At 47.8% G+C, this 17,869-nt stretch overlaps 1 protein-coding gene across 7 annotated transcripts in view; it reads right to left on the bottom strand.

Moving 5' to 3' along the window:
* Positions 1-17,869, bottom strand: part of LOC134352662 (homeobox protein Meis1-like) — a 439,361-nt gene that overhangs the window by 2,249 nt on the left and 419,243 nt on the right. For 4 of the 7 annotated variants that reach the window (XM_063060007.1, XM_063060011.1, XM_063060010.1 and 1 more), the window contains exons 10-11: positions 13,343-13,401; positions 9,511-9,600 (exon numbers count right to left, since the gene is read on the bottom strand). In XM_063060007.1, the coding sequence (XP_062916077.1) occupies positions 9,511-9,600; positions 13,343-13,401 (149 nt within the window). Of the gene's footprint in view, positions 1-9,133; positions 9,231-9,510; positions 9,601-10,091; positions 10,556-13,342; positions 13,402-17,869 lie in introns of those variants that run through there. The other 3 variants (XM_063060013.1, XM_063060014.1, XM_063060012.1) reach the window with 2 other exon arrangements.

Below are 17,869 nucleotides of genomic sequence, written 5' to 3'. Positions count from 1 at the left end.
ACTTTGCTCACCCACATCTGCAACAAATCCTCCTAAATCACTCACTGCTCATCCCTGATTAAACTTAAAATGAACCTTCTGCTCCTCTCCCGAACCTTTCACAGTTTCACTTTTGGTTGAAGACATCCAGGTCATCTTCAAGGAGCGATGCCTCAAAGAGGTGGCAACCACCATTAAGGACCCCCATCACCCAGGACATGCCCTCTGCTCATTGTTGCCATCAGGGAGGAGGTACAGGAGCCTGAAGGAACACACTCAACGATTCAGGAACAGTTTTCTCCCTTCTGTCATCTGATTTATGAATGGCCATCGAACACATGAACACTACCTATTTTTTTAAATCTCTTTATGAACTACTTATTTAACATAACTTTTTAAATATATATACTTCTTAATGCAATTTATTAATATGTATTACAATCTACTACAGCCACATAACAAGAAATTTTGCGATGTACGACAATGATATTAAACCTGATTCTGATTTTGAATGAAAAAGTTCACTTAGCCGCCCCAAGTTAATGCCAAGATTACAGTCGCCCCCAAGTCTAGTCCCTTCTGCCCCAGCTCAACCAAGTGATTATCAGTAGATATAAAGGTGAGAAAATGCTATTGGACGCGGAAGGGAGAATTAGAGCAATGCATACCGTGTGCTGGAGGTACTCAGCAAGCGAAGCGGTAACTATAGAGGGAAATAAACAGTCAACTAGGAGGCGGGGTGGAGATACGTCTCTACCAAAGGAGGTGTGAGGTGCTCTTTCCCTCCGCTAGCCTGCAGGTCACCCTTGGACAAGGAGTAGCACCTGCTTAGCCCCCTGATCACGGGTCACGTGAAGCCATGGCAATCATGGGTGGATGGTCGTATGAGCAGCCGGTGCAGATCACAAATCCCGGTTATGTGACCACTGACGCCAGGCAGACAATCTCCGAAGGGTATTGATAATGGCTGGGGTGTTCTGGTGGGGTGGGGGGGGGGTCACTCAACTTGTAAAGATACCGCCTAAAGGAAGCCAATGGCAAACCACTTCTGCAGAAACAAATTTGCCAAGAACGGTCATGGTCATGAAAAGACCATGATTGCCCACGTCATATGACACAGCACTTAATGATGATGTCATACAACACGGCACTTGATGATGATGGTGGAACAGTCAAGGTTTCAGGCCTGCACCCTACGACTGTTGATTTCTCTCCGCCGATCTGCCCAGTGCCTCCAGCATTTTCTGTGTGTGCTGCTCAAGACTTCCAGCATCTGCAGAATCTCTTGTGTCCCTGAAGGACAAACTAGTTTGTGCTGATCCCCTAGGCAGCTCTAAGCAGCAGCTGGCAGTCCCAGCATTTGCTTTAGCTACTCCTGCTTAATTGTCCAGGTTAGAATGTAAAGACCTGTCCAGATATCTCACTGACAATTCCCACCCCACAATCTCCTTGCTAATTGGGCTGTTGGACTTGGTTATCCTGGCCGATTGCAGCTTGTCCACCCACCTAACGCGTTTATCTGATGCTAAAGAAAATTGCCTCTATTCTGTCAGAATTCGTTTCTTTTGGAACTCAAAAGCAGGAACTCGCATCCGTCCAGGCCCGGAGTACAATGGCAGGATTGGGTTCAGGTGCTGTGACCCATGGCAGATCCAAGATATTAATGAGTGCATTTGCATACCTGCCCTGTCAATTCAATTGGACACAGTGTGATTGACTGAGAACTTAAACAGCCCTCTATCAATTAGCCCAGGCAAAGGCGTTCTGGCCTTGTGTGTGTGCCTAATGCTTGGCGTCCCTACCATTGATTTGCTAATTTCCTTCAGCTCATTGGCTCAACATCTCCGTCTGGGTCAGGGCCCTTCTCTCCTCTTCGAAACTTCGTTTACAAAAAAGGTGCTTTCCATTTATAGCACACTAAATTGTGGGCCAATCCCCGAGATGTCCGGGGACTTTGTTTCCCAAGTCTGGGTGAACGTTGTCCCGGAGATAGGTTGCCTTCAAAAACGTCTTACCCACCTACCACCGGTGGAAAAGACCTGGATTTCATTAATGCTCTCGTGTTCCTTCGGGGATGTCGTGAAATGCTTTGTAAGTCTAAAATCCTTCTGAAGTGTCGTCACCCTTATCCTGTGGAGAACCTGGCAGACAATTTGAGCGTGGCATCCCAATAATAGACGTGCAACAGTGACCGGAGATTTAGTTTTACTACTGTTGATAAATGTCGGGAAGGGCTCCAGTCAAAACCTTGGCAGTGTTTGGTTTGGAGGGCGTAGACACCTTGGTACAGCCGTGGTGGCCCTTGCTGAAGTGGACTTTGCGCCGGGTTGAAACTTTGGGCCAGAATGAAACTTTAGGCCGGGTTGAAGCGGCGGGGCCCAGGCCCGAGAGTGAACCGCTGTTTGGCTGATTTATGCGCCGAGCCAGATTAAAAAGATTAAGTCATCAAGGCCAAGAGCTAAGGACAAAATGGTGTTCAGCTCAGTTCTCCCTGAGACCTTGCTCGTCTCGGCTCTGAACTGATTCTGCAGCTGTGGCCTGCAGCCATCAGCCCTTACCTAAGTGCTGAACTGTCTTTGTGGCTACGGGCTCATTTTCAGCGACGCTGTGGTTCATGTTCTGTGTGTTATTTGTCTATTCTTTCGCTGTTTGCACCATTTGTTCTTTGTTTCATTTGATGGTCTTTGTGGTGTGAGGGTTTCTCAACAACTCTATTGCAATTTTTGTTTTGTGGCTACCTGCAAGAAGATGAACCTCATGGTTGTATATGGTACGCATACTTTGATTATGAATGTACTTTGAACTTTAAACTTGACACGACATGGTTGAGGAATCTTTAAGCAGGGAGCAGTCTCATAAAAGATGGGGAAGCTCTTTTGCACTGAGATGAGAAGATATCTTTTCATTTGGTCGTGGGGGCAAGGGTGGTTTGTGTGTGCTGGGGGAAATGAATCTGTAGAATTGAGACTGCGAATGCTCAGTCATTCCAGATCAAGGGTCGATAGGTTGCTGGATGTCAATGGGATCAAGGAATATGGGGATAGAGCAGGGAAAAGCAACTGAGAGAGAAGATCGGAATGAATGGAGGAACTGTTTCCAGGGCCTGAATGGTCAGCACCGGCTCTTAAATGTTTTTACATTTGCCTGGGCTTCTCTGAGGCTCATCATTGTGTTGCATTGGAGAGGCCTTTGAGTTCCTGAGATCCCGAGAGTGATGCCCTGTGGAGCTCAGCTCCTGGTAGGTCAATCCATGGTGGTAGGGAGAAGGGGAAGGTCCCAGATAAAGAACCATCCAACCAAGGCCGGCAGACGATGATCATGCACGTCACAGGAAGGCTGCAGCCGTGAATCGTGGACCGCGACTCTGATCCGTCAAGTACCGTGCGGTGACAGATGGCTTGCCAGCCTCCTCATGTCGAAGTCACAAAGTTCTTCAGGAGCTTCCCCAGGTGGTAGTGAGTTGCAGTTGAACAAGATGGCTGCCCAAGTGTTTTTGGAAGTAGAAGGGTGGGTTAGTAAGCTTTTGCTGATGACACAAAAGTGGACAGTCTGGAGGGTTGTCACTGGGACATTGATAGGATGCAGAAGTGGCAGATGGAGTTCAACCCAGGTAAGTGTGAAGTGGTCCATTTCGGTAGGTCAAATTTGAAGACAGAATATAATACTAATGGTAAGCCCCTTGGCAGTGTGGACGATCAGCGAGATGTTGGGGTCCGTGTCCATAGGACACTCAAAGTTGCTGCGCAGGTTGACAGTGTTGTTAAGAAGGCGTATAGTGTGATGGCCTTCACCAACTGTGGAACTGAGTTCAAGAACCGTGAGGTAATGTTAAAGCTATTTAAGACCTTAGTTAGATCCCGTCGGGAGTACTGTGTTCAATTCTGGTTACCTCACTACAGGAAGGATGTGGATACTATAGAGAGAGTGCAGAGGATATTTACAAGGATGTTGCCTGGATTGGAGAGCATGCCTTATGAGAATAGGTTGAGTGAACTTGGCCTTTTCTCCTTGGGGCGACAGAAGATGAGGGGTGATTTGATAGAGGTGCTTTTTCCCAGGGCTGAAATAGCTAACACGAGGGGGCATAGTTTTAAGGTGCTTGGAAGTAGGTACAGAGGGGATGTCAGGGGTAAATTTTTCACACAGAGTGGTGGGTGCGTGGAATGCACTGCCAGTGACGGTGGTGGAGGCGGACACAATAGGGTCTTTTAAGAGACTTTTAGATAGGGACATGGAGCTTAGAAAAATAGAGGGCTCTGTGGTAGGGAAATTCTAGGCAGTTTCTAGAGTAGGTTACATGGTTGGCACAACATTGTGGGCCAAAGAGCCTGTCATGTGCTGTAGATTTCTATGATTCCATGATTAAGGGAATCCACTCTAACATCCTGGATTAAGGCCTGTGGTGATCTCAGATTGACACCTACAGTTATCTGAAGACCCACTGATAAACAACCCTCAGAAGAACGTCATACTCAGCTCGAGTGATTGCTGTGCTACATTTGCCTGTAAGGTAACAAGGATGCCAAAGGCGAACGAGCACACGATTTTTGACAACGCACTACAGAAAGCGTCCTAACGGGACACACTGCGGCTTGGTGCGAGAATTGCTCTGCCTCCGGCCACAAGAAACTGTGGTGAGTTGTGGATGCTGCTCAGTACAGCACGGAAACTCGCCTCTCCTTTATGAACTCTGTCTAAACATCTCACTGCCTCAGTAAAGTCGCTAGCATAATCAAAGACCCTGGCCACCCCAGACATTCTCTCTTCAACCCCATCCCACAGGAGAGAAGCACATACCACCAGGATCAAGGACAGCTTTAGTACTGCTGTTATAAGACAATTGAACAGTCTTATAATTGAAAAAGGTGGCGTCCATCATTAAGAACCCAGGACATGCCGTGTTCTCATTGTTACCATGAGGAAGGAGGTACAGAAGCCTGAAGGCTCACACTCAGTGATTCAGAAACAGCTTTTTCCCCTCTGCCATCAGATCTCTGAATGGACATTGAACCCGTGAACACTACCTCACTACTTTTTTATTCCTGTTAATTTGCACTACTTATTTAATCATTTTATATATATGCTGAAATTGTTTTTTTCTATATCATCATGTATTGCATTGTCCTGCTGCTGCAAAGTTAACAAATTCACAAGCTATGCCGATGATATTAAATCTGATTCTGATTCCTCTTGTAAGATAAGACGGACTCTTGACCTCACAATCTGCCTTGTTTGGACTGTCACCTCATGGTCTGCCTGCACTTTCTCTGTAACTGTGACACTCTATTCTGCACACGGTTATTATTTTTACTCATACCACCTCAATGCACCATTGAAAAGGGGAAGTGCAATGAGATCTAGGTGTCCTTGTACCTCAGTCACTGAAAGTAAGCATGCAGGTACAGCAGGCAGTGAAGAAAGCTAATGGCATGTTGGCCTTCATAACAAGGGGAATTGAGTATAGGAGCAAAGAGGTCCTTCTGCAGCTGTACAGGGCCCTGGTGAGACCACACCTGGAGTATTGTGTGTAGTATTGGTCTCCAAATTTGAGGAAGGACATTCTTGCTATTGAGGGAGTGCAGCGTAGGTTCACAAGGTTAATTCCTGGGATGGCGGGACTGTCATATGTTGAAAGATTGGAGCGACTGGGCTTGTATACACTGGAATTTAGAAGGATGAGAGGGGATCTGATTGAAACATATAAGATTATTAAGGGATTGGACACGCTAGAGGCAGGAAACATGTTCCCGATGTTGGGGGAGTCTAGAACCAGAGGCCACAGTTTAAGAATAAGGGGTAGAAAATTTAGAATTGAATTGAGGAAAAACTTTTTCACACAGAGGGTTGTGGTTCTGTGGAATGCTCTGCCTCAGAAGGCAGTGGAGGCCAATTCTTTGGATTCTTTCAAAAAAGAATTAGATAGAGCTCTTAAAGATAGTGAGTGAAGGGATATGGGGAGAAGGCAGGAACTGGATACTGATTGTGGATGATCAGCCATGATCACAGTGAATGGTGGTGCTGGCTTGAAGGGCTGAATGGCCTACTCCTGCACCTATTGTCTATTGTCTATTGAAAAGGCACACAAAACCAAGATTTTCACTCTATCTCGGTACAAGTGCCAATTCTAAAAATCAGTTCACTGATTTAGATGGGCCGTGACATCATGTGTCTCTGGAGGCACAATGAACTTTGTTCGTGGTCCTTCGTTGCTGTGGCTCAGGGAGAAGTGTCAGAAGGGTTACGTCTGTCTGCAGTCACAGGAGAGCTCGGACACATGTTATATCATAATATATTATTCTGCTTCAAAGGTGAGATTGTGTCAGGCTTGTCAATTTAAGACAACAAAATCTTACAGGTCTGAACACCGGCCGCTTAGTTGTATCTGTTCAAAGTTCAAAGTTGAAATAAATTTTATTATTATACACACAGCCCTGAGATTCATTTTTCTGCGGGCATACTCAGCAAATCTATAGAATAGCGACTATTCCAAGATCAATAAAAGGTCAACCAGAAGACAATAAACTGTGCAAATACAAATGTAAATAAAAAGTAATGAATAACAAGAATGTGAGATAATGAGATAACGCGTCTTTAAAGTGAGATCATTGGTTGTGGGAACATCTCAATGGATAGGTAAGTGAGTGTAGTTATCCACTTTTGTTCAAGAGCCTGATGGTTGAGGGGTAGTCACTGTTCTTGAACCTGGTGGTGCGACTCGACTCCTGAGGCTCTTGTACCTTCTACCTGATGGCAGCAGCGAGAAAAGAGCACAGCCTGGGTGGTGAGGATCTTTGACGATGGATGCTGCTTTCCTACGACAGCGTTTCACGTAGATGTGCTCAATCATCGGGATGGCTTTAACCATGACAGACTGGGCCGAATCCATTACCTTTTGTAGGATTTTCCATTCAAAGGCATTGGTGTTTCTGGTAGGGAAGTTTAGTTTTCTAGTATTTTTGGAATCTGAAAAGCACCCTATGTTCTCAGAAGTTGTATCTTGAGAGAAGAAGGAGGCGGACAAGTCAGAAGAGTGGAAAAAGGAAGAGATAGCGCAGGAAGTTCAAAGAGTTTCTCAGAATTTCACAACTGAAATTTTTTTAGTGGAGTGAACCGTGAAAATAACCACTATCCAAAAATTAATTTCTCAGTTAATTTTCCTGATGTGGGTGTCACTGGCAAGGCCAGCTTCTAATTGCTATTATTCTATTGTGCACTTATTGAGTGTGCCAGCAAGAAAATGAATCTCAGGGTTGTGTACACTGACATACATGCACTTTGATTATAAAATTTACGTTGAACTCTGATCTTTGAGCTGCCTTTTGAACTAATTCCAGCCCTCTAGTGAAGGTGTTTCCATACTCCTGTTGTGGAGGGGGTTCCAGAATTTAGACCTGGTTATGATAAAAGACTGGCAATTATATATCCAAGTTAGGTGCGAAATTTGGACGGGATCATGCAACTGGCAGTATTCCCTTTCCCCTGCCGACCCCGACCTCCTTGCTGGTGGAGGCCAGGGATTTGAGAGCCTGTTGCTGACCTGGAGGCCAAGTCATTGGGTATACCGAAAGCAGAAGTTGATAGGTTCTCGATTATTAAGGGCATCAAAGGTTTCGGGGAGTATGCAGGAGAATGGGTTTGAGAGGGATAATAAATCGGCCATGATTGAATGGTGGAGCAGCCCTGATGGGCTGAATGGCCTGGTTCAGCTCTGACAGTGGTGGAGTGAATGAACATTCGGGGTGGCGAATGAACGTCCGATTGGACTGCTTTGCCTTGGGAGCTGCCGGGGCTTCAGGCAAGTGGGGAGTCATCCGTGCCACTCCTGCCTTGGTCCTGGACTCCCGTCCCTGCCCCTGTCCCTCAGCTTCCCCTTTCCAACCTGACCCAATCCTGCAACCGTGTGGGTCACAGGTCTTCATCGCCTCCTGCTCTTCCCAGCCTCCCAGTTTGGTCTTCAGCCCGCAGCAGATTCAGGTGGAGATTCTCTCAACCAGTCACTCTCACCTTCATTAAAGTTTAATGTGGAGATAACTGACAGAGTGGTAGAGATAGTCATTGGTAGATGGATAGAGATAAAGAGACTGGCAGATTTTCAGATTGATCGAGAGATAGAATAAATGAGTGATAGCGATTACAGCCTTAGAATAGAGGGGCGTCCTTTTAGAACGGAGATGACATGGAATGTCTTAGCCAGAGAGTGGTGAATCTGGAATTTGTTGCCACAGGCAGCTGTGGAGGCCAAGTCTTTACAAATGTTTAAGGCAGAGATTGATAGATTTTTGATTGGTCAGGGCATGAAGGGATATGGGGAGAAGGCAGGAGACTGGGGCTGACAGGGAAAAAGAATCAGCCATGGTGAAATGGTGGAGCAGACTCGATGGGCCGAATGGCCTAATTCTGCTCCTATATCTTACGGTCTCATGATGATAAAAGACTGAGGGAATGATAGAGTGACGGATACATTGGTAGATTGAAAGAGAGAACGATAAACCTAGGACAAACTTGGAGACATCAAAGCTCTACACTGAATACCAAGCCACTAGTCCGTAGAAGATGTCTTTGACTTGAGTCACGCTGTCAGGACACCCATTTGGTAGCGTGGTGGTTACCACAATGCTTAGCAGTACCAGCGTCCCAGGTTCAATTCCCACCGCTGCCTGTAAGGAGTTTGAACTTTCTCCCCGTGACCGTGTGGGTTTCCTCTGGGTGCTCTGGTTTCCTCCCACAGTCCAAAGGCGTACCGGTTGGTAGGCTAATTGGTCATTGTAAATTGTCTCGGGTTTAACTGGGTGTTTGCTGGGCGGTGTGGCTCAAAAGGCCGTAAAGGCCTATCCCGCGCTGTGTGTCAATAAACAACTGAACAGATTTCCGCTGCTTCGCGCGACGCTTGGGCCAGCGACCGCAGCTGACATGCTCAGGAGCCGTCGCCTCACCTCTGGGCGCTCGCCACCCCCTGCCCCCCCTCAGCTAGCGGGGAGACGGGACGCTCGTGCACGAGGAGAAAAGACAAGACAAGCACGATGGACTAGGTACGTCTAGCTGAGTGATGAGGAGGAAGACGAGAAGGACGATGATGGTAATGGACGACAAGGGCGAAGTGCCTGGGTGGATGAAGACAGAGAATACAATCACCCCCAACGGGGATAGTACTTACTTCCCCTTTGCTTTGCGGTTGGGTAACAGTGGTGAGGACTACATGTAGTGCCACTGACCTTCCATACCCATATTCATGCCCATTCCACCCATAGGTCCTAGAAGGAAGATAAACAATCCAAGACTATGCCAGGGTATCACCATAGTCAGAACAAAACACCACCACAAGATGAAGCAAAAGGATTATCCCCACCTCCCAGACATTCGATGCATAGGAACAAGGATACCTTACAAAACTGTGCTGCTAAATGTTAATGGGGTGGTGAGGTGAGAGCGGAAAAAGTAATGAGACCCCTTCTTCCCGTGGGATGTGTGGTGAGGCGGTGGGGGAGGGTGAAGAGGCGTGCCCGGGGACGCTAGCGGTGGCGCGGAGCTTACCTGGAGGCCGAATGCCCATGTGTTGCTGGCCGTCCATTACAAACCCTCCCATCGGTTGACCGTCCGGACTGTATGGTGCCCCCTGGCCCACTGAGGGACGAGAAGAGAAATGAGAGTTGAAAATCTGGACGCACCTCCCAGATCACATGTGGCCGGCGTTAATGGTCGCACACAAAAAGGAAAACAGCTCGGAAACATTGGTGGGGAGGCAGGGAAAGTCACCAGCTAAGGATCGGTGACACCAGAGAGACTGACCGGTGCTGGCGGTCTGGATTAACGCCCACACACAGTGGGTGCTGAAGAAAGTCAGCGAGTCAAAAAGGTTCAAAGGGAGCTAGTCAAAGTATGCACACATAATACAACTCTGATATTTGTCTTCTCCAGATAGTCACGAACTACAGAAAGACCATGGAGGTTGTTGAAAGGAAAGACATTAACCCTTCAAGTCAAGTCAAGTCAAGTTGCTTTTTATTGTCATTTCGACCATAAACTGCTGGTACAGTACACGGTAAAAACAAAACAACGTTCTTTCCCCTCCCCCCACCATATCGGCATGAAAAAGAAAAGAAACAAAACTCCCAGGCAGCATCTGTGGAGGGAAATGGACAGTTGATGCTTCAGGTCAAGACCTTTCATCGACAATCAAATGACAGTAGGTCCACTGCATGGGTAACTTCTTTCAACACGTGACTGGTGCATGAGATAATTTTGTATGTGAAAGCAGAACTGAGGGAATGAAGAGAGAGTGATGGATGCCAGCTCACTCGGCTGGGATAGCGAATGCATGACGTTGTGACCAATCAGGTGCCCACAGACTCTTCTGTAGGGAGTGGGAGACATCTAAACTAGTTCTCTGCAGTGCCGTTCTCGTCCTCAAACTGCTGGTACAAGGAAGATAAACCTGGGAGGAAATTGGTGGATGCCGGCCGGTGGTGTAGTGGCATCAGCACCAGACTTCGAGGCAAATGGTCCCGAGTTCGAAACCAGCCGGCCCCTTGCACGCTTTCCGTCCGTGCTTGGTTCAACGTCGAGCTGGCAACCTGGCCTTGTTAAAAACAATCAAGTGTTACGGAAACGGATAAAACGCTGCCCGACGCGCCACAAGGCGTGAAAAGGAACAACAACAAATAGGTGAATCTGCGAAATTCATTGCCACAGTTGACCGGCTGTACACTGGGTATATTTAAAGCGGAGGTTGACAGGTCCATGACTAGTCAGGGTGTCGGATCTCGCGGGCAGAAAGCAGAGGAGTGGGCTTGAGAGGGAAAATAAATAGGGCAACACGGTAGCGTAATGGTTAGTATAATGCCGATGACCTGGGTTTAATTCCTGCTGCTGCCTGTTAGGAGTTTGTACGTTCTCCCCATGACCGCGTGGGTTTCCTCCAGGTGCTCCAGTTTCCTCCCACAGTCCAAAGACATACCGGTTGGTAGGTTAATTGGTGATCGTAAATTGTCCCATGATTAGGCTAGGGTTAAACCAGGGGTTGCTGGGCAGGGCAGCTCCAAGGGCCAGAAGGGCCTATTCTGTGCTGTATCGCAATAAATAAATTAGCTCTAATTAAATAGTGAAGTCTCGATGGGTTGAATGGCCTAACTCCGCACCTGTGTCTTATGATGTTATTGAATGAAGTGCACAGGAGGTCTCACAAACAATAAGTGGGACAGCGATCATGTTGATGACAGGTAAGGGGCGCATGTTGGCCTGGGCAGTGGAATCTTCCCGTTACTGTTCCTTTCCGCGACTTGTGGCGCATCGGGCAGCACTTTCGCCGTTTCTGTTGCACTTGTCTGGGTTTTTTTAACGAGGCTGCGCCACCAACTTGATGGCCTGCCCAGCACGGATGGAAAGCGTGCGAGGAGCCGGCCGGATTCGAACCCGGAGCCACTCGCCTCGAGGCCCGGTGAGGGTGCCGCTGCACCACCGGCCGGCCAGGAACCTTTCTGTGCCTCTCCCAAAAGCGATAATCCTCTTACTTTCTCTCAGTGTGGCATCAAGGGTGCACGGGACAATGCTCCTGAGCCTTCAGCAGTGTGTTGTGGTGTCTACCCTGAACTGTTCTTGAACGTAAAGCCCTTACTCGCAAAGGAGAGGCCTGTCAATGAAAGGAAATAGACACACATTGTGTTTAAATGGAATTCTTGAAGTAGTGTCTCATTTGATAGATGCTGCTGGATATCACCAGGGACCTGGATCTCTAGGGGCGATTGTCTCGGTGTCCCATCTGAACACTAAAGGGGGCAGCCATTGTTGTGAATTTGGTCAACTGACTGTGACAAGAGGCCTAGACAAGGACAGTAAGGACCCAAGGGCTGGAGTATCCAGAATCAAGACGCGATTTCGAGACTGAGACGAGAACAGGGCTCTTGGCAAGATGCTAGACTAGAATCTGATGAGACTAAACGAGAATCCAAATGGGACAGAAATCTTGAACGCACTCACACACTGAACCGAGGCCTTGTTCCCCTCCCTAAAGTGGATGTAAAAGGAGCTATGAAAATAAGACCCCTGTGTGCAGGCCATCGCCTGACCCTCACTCTGCGTTACTAACTCCCTGTTTGTGGAAGCTTCCTGCGAGCAAGTGAGTGGTTGTGTTTACGCAACAGTTACAATACTTCAAAGGTTAATTGTGGGCTGAACTGAAGGGGAATGATAAGATAGCTCTATAGGAAACTTGTATTGACTTGAGCTGACGGATGAGCACCAAACCTGAGTTCAGGTGCTCTTTAACTATCCAAATCTTGGCGCCAAAACATGGCCGCCAATTAGGGGAGTGGGCCTGAATCTTTAAAGGGAAGGCACCAGTGATCCATACTGTGGAATATCAGAGTGTCTAATCCTCTGAAGCTGGCGTGGTTGGGTGCATACTGTAATGCTGACACCGGGTTCCAGTGACTGGATGTGGTTGGTACATACTTCAGTGGTGACAAAAGGGCAGAGACAGAGGAATATACCTTTGTTGAACCTCCCAGCATCTGGTACAAGCTCTTCCCATGAAGAGGAGGGAGTTGGCTTTAAAGGGGCTGGGCCTTCCAGTATTGAACAGTAAGGGAGGACCCAAGTCTTCCCTGCTCACTTGTTCAATATTGCCTGATACGGTGGGTGGTGTGTCGGCCGTCTGCTCTCCTGCCTTTTATCTGCAGGGTTGACTCCAGCTCGAGAAAACTGGGCCCACGCTCCTGGCTGATGCCCCTGTGTTGCACAGCCTGATGGGCTGAGACATCAAGCCGAGGCCTTGTCCCCCACCCCAAAGCAGATGTAAAAGGAGCTGTGAAAATAAGACCCCTCTGTGCAGGTCATTGCTAGTTCCTCACTCTGCGTTACTAACTCCCTGTTTGTGGAAGCTTCCTGCGAGTAAGTGAGTGGTTGTGTTTATGCAACAGTTACAATACTTCAAAGGTTAATTGTGGGCTGAGCTGAAGGGGGATGATAGGATAGCTCTATAGGAAACTTGTATTGACTCGATGGGCTGAATAGCCTACTCCTGGGTTATAATAATTCTGCAACGCACTCTGGGGTGTATTGGGCATGTGGTAGGTGATCTGAAAACTCAAATCCTTTCCCTTCACTGATGAATATTAAGGATAGAGGGGAAATTACTGCTCGGATTTTGCACATTATGTCTGGCATAGAGCGGTTCACGTAACTGGGAGCCTGGAGTTCTGGGCTGGAAGTACTTAGGTTACACAGCCATCCCAGCCTTCAAGTTCCCTCTGCACCAGAGATGAACTTGGAGTGAGGCCATCATGCTAGGCCCCTGCGGAGGTGCCACCGAGAAGCCCCGCTGGGGGAGAACGGTTCGCTCGGAGTAGGAAAAAGTACTGAATCTGACCTGTTCGATTTGATTGATCGATCATGGGCTGCACAATGCGACGTCTTGCGTTAATGAACCTGAATTGGAAGGAGACATAGGTTCTCAGCGTTAGCGGGTGCAGTAAATACCGGCAGACAATAGAGGCCACGCAAGAGAGATGGAACGGTTCCTGCTAACAGCCGAGCGCAGGAGAATTTGGCAGAGACGAGTGCAGAGCCCAGCGCACGGAGGAACCAGAATATTTCTGCACTGTGTATTCAGGGAGAGCGCCAGAGTAATGTAGCGGTTAGCGCAACCCTATTACAGGTCAGAGTTCAGAGTTCAATTCCAGCGACCTCTGTCAGAAGACTGGACGTCCTTCCTGTGAGTGCAAGGACTTCCTCCACAATCCAAAAATGCATTGATTAGTGGGTTCAAATCACAAACAAGAGAGGATCTGCAGATGCTGGAAATCCAGAGCAACACATACAAAATGCTGAAGGAACTCAGCAGGCCCGGCAGCATCTATAGAAAAAAGTACAGTCGAAGTTTCGGGCTGGGACCCTTCATTGTAAATTATCTTGTGATTAGACTGGGGTTAAATAGGCAGGCTGTGTAGCTTGTTGGGCTGGAAGAGTTTTTCCACACTGTATCTCTAAATGAGGGGGCCCACCGACCTCTTGCTTAATAGTATTGGTCCATGGCATAATAAAGGTTGGGAACACTGCTCTAAATATATAAATCAATAACCGATGGCTCAGAGGCCTTGCATTGAGAGGCCCTGCGTCACCTGTGTGACCACCATCCGTCGCCCAACCTCCAGCCATCTCCTACCCCGCCAGACTGAACAGGTCAGTCTGGAACCACAGCGGGAGCGCAGCACCAAGCTATCCTTGACCCCCAGAGAGTGTCAAAGGTTGGCACAGAGGGCGTCCTTGCGAAAGATTCCACCCTCCGCAAGAGGGCGGCATGGCAGCGCAGTGCTCTACAGCGCCAGCGACCTGGGTTCAAATTCCTGCCGCCGGCTGTGAGGAGTTTGTATGTTCTCTCCTTTCGGTGACGACCTGGGTTTCCTCCGGGTGCTCCGGTTTCCTCCCACAGTCCAAAGACGTACTGGTCGGTAGGTTAATTGGCCATTGTAAACAGTCACCTGAATAGGTTAGTGCTAAAGCAGAGGTCACTGGGCAGCACGGCTCGAAGGGCCGGAAGGGACATTTCTGAGCTGTATCTCAATAATTAAATAAATAAACGAAAGGAAGAACCTCCGCCCAACAGACTCAATGTATTCACAAACACAAGAAAATCTGCAGATATAGGAAATCCAAAGCAACAGACTCAGGCTGCAGGAGCAACACCTTATGTTCCATCTGGGTAGCTTCCAACCTGATGGCATGAACATCGATTTCTCTAGCTTCCGGTAATCGATCCCCCTCCCCTTCACCATTCCCATTCCTGTTTCTCCTCTCTCACCTTATCCCTTTATCTGCCCATCACCTCCCTCCAGTGCTCCTCCCCTTTCCGCTTCTTCCATGGTCTTCTGTTCTCTCCTATCAGATTCTCCCTTCTCCAGCCCTTTATCTCTTTCACCAATCGACTTCCCGGCTCTTTACTTCACCCCCTTCCCCCCTCCTGGTTTCACCTATCACTGCCTGCTAGGTTCTTTCCTCTCCAGCCCTTGACCTTTCCCTTTCTCCTCTTACCTTCCAGTAGCCCCTTTCTCCTCCTTGCATCAGTGAGCAAAGAGAGAACACACAACTCTACAGCACGATGTTGTGCCGATTTTTTTAACCTACTCGAATATCAATCTAACCCTTCTTTCCTACAAAGTCCTCTGTTTGTCTATCATCCATGTATCTATCTAAGAGTTTCTTAAATACCCCTAGTGTATCTGTTTCTAGCACAAACCCTGGCAGGGCGTTCTATAGACTCACTATACCCTTTCAACTGACTTCCCTTCTATACTTTCCTCCAATGGGGAGATTTGGATAATGGTTCAGTAATCCAGAGACCCATTTGGGGACAGGAATTCAAATCCCACCATGGCAGATGGTGAATTTGAATTCAATATAAAAAAAAATCTGATTACCATGAAACCATTTCGATCATTGTAAAAACCCAGAATCACATCCTTGAAGGGAGGAATCCTGCCATCCTTACCTGGTCTGACTCCAGACCCACAGCAATGTGGTTGACTCTTAAAAATGCCCTCTGAAATGGCAACTAGGGATGGGCAATAAATGCTGGCTTAGCTGGCAATGCCCACATCCCGTAAATGGATAAAAAAAAAATTAAACATCACTTAAAATTATGCCCCTTTGTTTGAGTCATTTCTGTCCTGGGAAAAAAAATGTCTCTAGTTATCCACTTGATCTATGTCTCTGCTTATTATACATATCTCCATCAAGTCACCTCTCAGCCTCCTTCACTTCAAAGAGAAAAGCCCTGGCTCGCTCAACCTTTCCTTATAAGACACGCTCTCTAATCCAGGCAGCACCGTGGTAAACCTCCCCTGCACCCTCTGTGAGGTGTCTGCGTCCTTTCTATAATGAGCCGTCCAGAACTTAACTGTGCTGCCAACCCTGATCCAGGTTCTAACGCTGATCAGACCTTTTTTTAAATTCAACCTTTGACTCATCAGTGCCACCTATCAATACACTGCAAGCTTCAGTCTTGATGAAGTTCATCGCACCGTGGTGTAGGTGATCATTTCACCATCTCATCATCGACTCTGATGAAAACCTTCGGACAACTTGCTCTCTTTTCTTGACCTGTGACTCCTGGACCGGTCCAGGTAGATCAGCACTGCCATTAGTGGTTAGACACCCTGAAGAGAGGGACTGCAGGGACCTTGCGACCGGAAGTGCCTGCAGCCGAGAATGTCATTCACTGGGCGTTAAGTGGAATGTCCCTGAGAGCTTTCTGGCCACAGTCCAGTCTGTCCTTCACCAGACAGATCCAGGGATACCACTGCAGTTTCCAGTTCCCTGGTCCCCGCCAGTTTTGCATTGGTTTTTCAGCTCTTAAACAGAAACTCGCAAACAATCTGCAGGTGAGAGGGACGGAGGGTGCTGAGAGACTTCACAGGACCATATTCCCAAAAGGCTTTATACATTGGGTCAAAAAGGCAGAATCCTTCATTAAGAACCCCCATCACCCAGGTTTTGCCTTGTTCCCATTGCTACCGTCAGAAGCCTGAAGACACACTCAGTGATTCAAGAACAGCTTCTTCCCCTCTGCTATCCGATTCCTGAATGGACAATGAACACGACCTCACTATTTTTTGTTTCTATATTTTTGCACTACTTACTTAACTATTATTATTGTTTTCTATTAATATTTATTGCATTGTACTGCTGCCGCAAAGTTAACACATTTCACAACATAAGACACATCAAAGTTGCTGGTGAACGCAGCAGGCCAGGCAGCATCTCTAGGAGGAGGTACAGTCGACGTTTCAGGCCGAGACCCTTCGTCAGGACCGCAGCAGGCCGGTCTCGGCCCGAAACGTCGACTGTACCTCCTCCTAGAGATGCTGCCTGGCCTGCTGCGTTCACCAGCAACTTTGATGTGTGTTGCTTGAAGTTCCAGCATCTGCAGAATTCCTCGTGTTCACAACATAAGACCCCACTTGGAGTACTGTGCTCAGTTCCGGTCAACTCACTAGAGGAAGGATGTGGATACTATAGAGAGAGTGCAGAGGAGATTTACAAGGATGTTGCCTGGATTGGAGGGCATACCTTATGAAAATTGGTTGAGTGTACTTGGCCTTTTCTCCTTGGAGCGATGGAGGGTGAGAGGTGACCTGATCGCGGTGTATAAGTTAATGAGGGGCATTGATCGTGTGGATAGCCAGAAGCTTTTTCCCAGGGTTGAAATGGCTAACACGTGGGTGCATAGTTTTAAGGTGCTTGGAAGGAGGTACAAGAGGGACGTCAGAGGTAAGTTTTTCACACAGAGGGTGGTGAGTGTGTAGAATGAACTGTTGGTGGCAGTCGTAGTGAAGGATACAATAGGATGTTTTATCAGACTCTTAGATAGGTACAGGAAGCTTAGAGAAATAGCGGGCTATGTGGTAGGGAAATTCTAGGCAGTTTCTAGAGTACAAAATTGAGGGTTGAAGGGCCTGTAATGTGCTGTAGATTTCTATGTTCTATGCTGGAGATTCTGATTCAGTTCTGGTGCTCTGAGATGAGCAGTAAGCTCAAGCCAAATTTCCTAGGAGCATAAGTTGAACTCAGGGGAATCTTGTTCTCTTTCTTCCCTCCCTGAACTGAGTTTCCTGTATGGGGGTGGGGGCACAGTTTCCATGTGTGAAGGGGGGCATCTGTTATGATGGAGGGGGTGTCTTGGTTTGGCCTGAATGGATGGGTCTATTCCGTCCCCCAGCTAACATTGTCTGTGTGTGCCAGTCGAAGCTGAGGTTGCAGGAATTGGCGAGGACGTGATGCGCCTTCCAGCCACCTCACGGAAACATGGGAGCTTTGTTGGGATTAAGTCACATGGTTGGAATTCTTCAGGGCAACCTTCCCTGGCGCTGGACAGGAGCCTGGCCGCACAAACTCTCAC

The sequence above is a fragment of the Mobula hypostoma genome, chromosome 10 (assembly GCF_963921235.1).
Source record: "Mobula hypostoma chromosome 10, sMobHyp1.1, whole genome shotgun sequence".
NCBI lineage: Eukaryota > Metazoa > Chordata > Chondrichthyes > Myliobatiformes > Myliobatidae > Mobula > Mobula hypostoma.
This window is presented reverse-complemented; position numbering and strand designations above follow the sequence as displayed.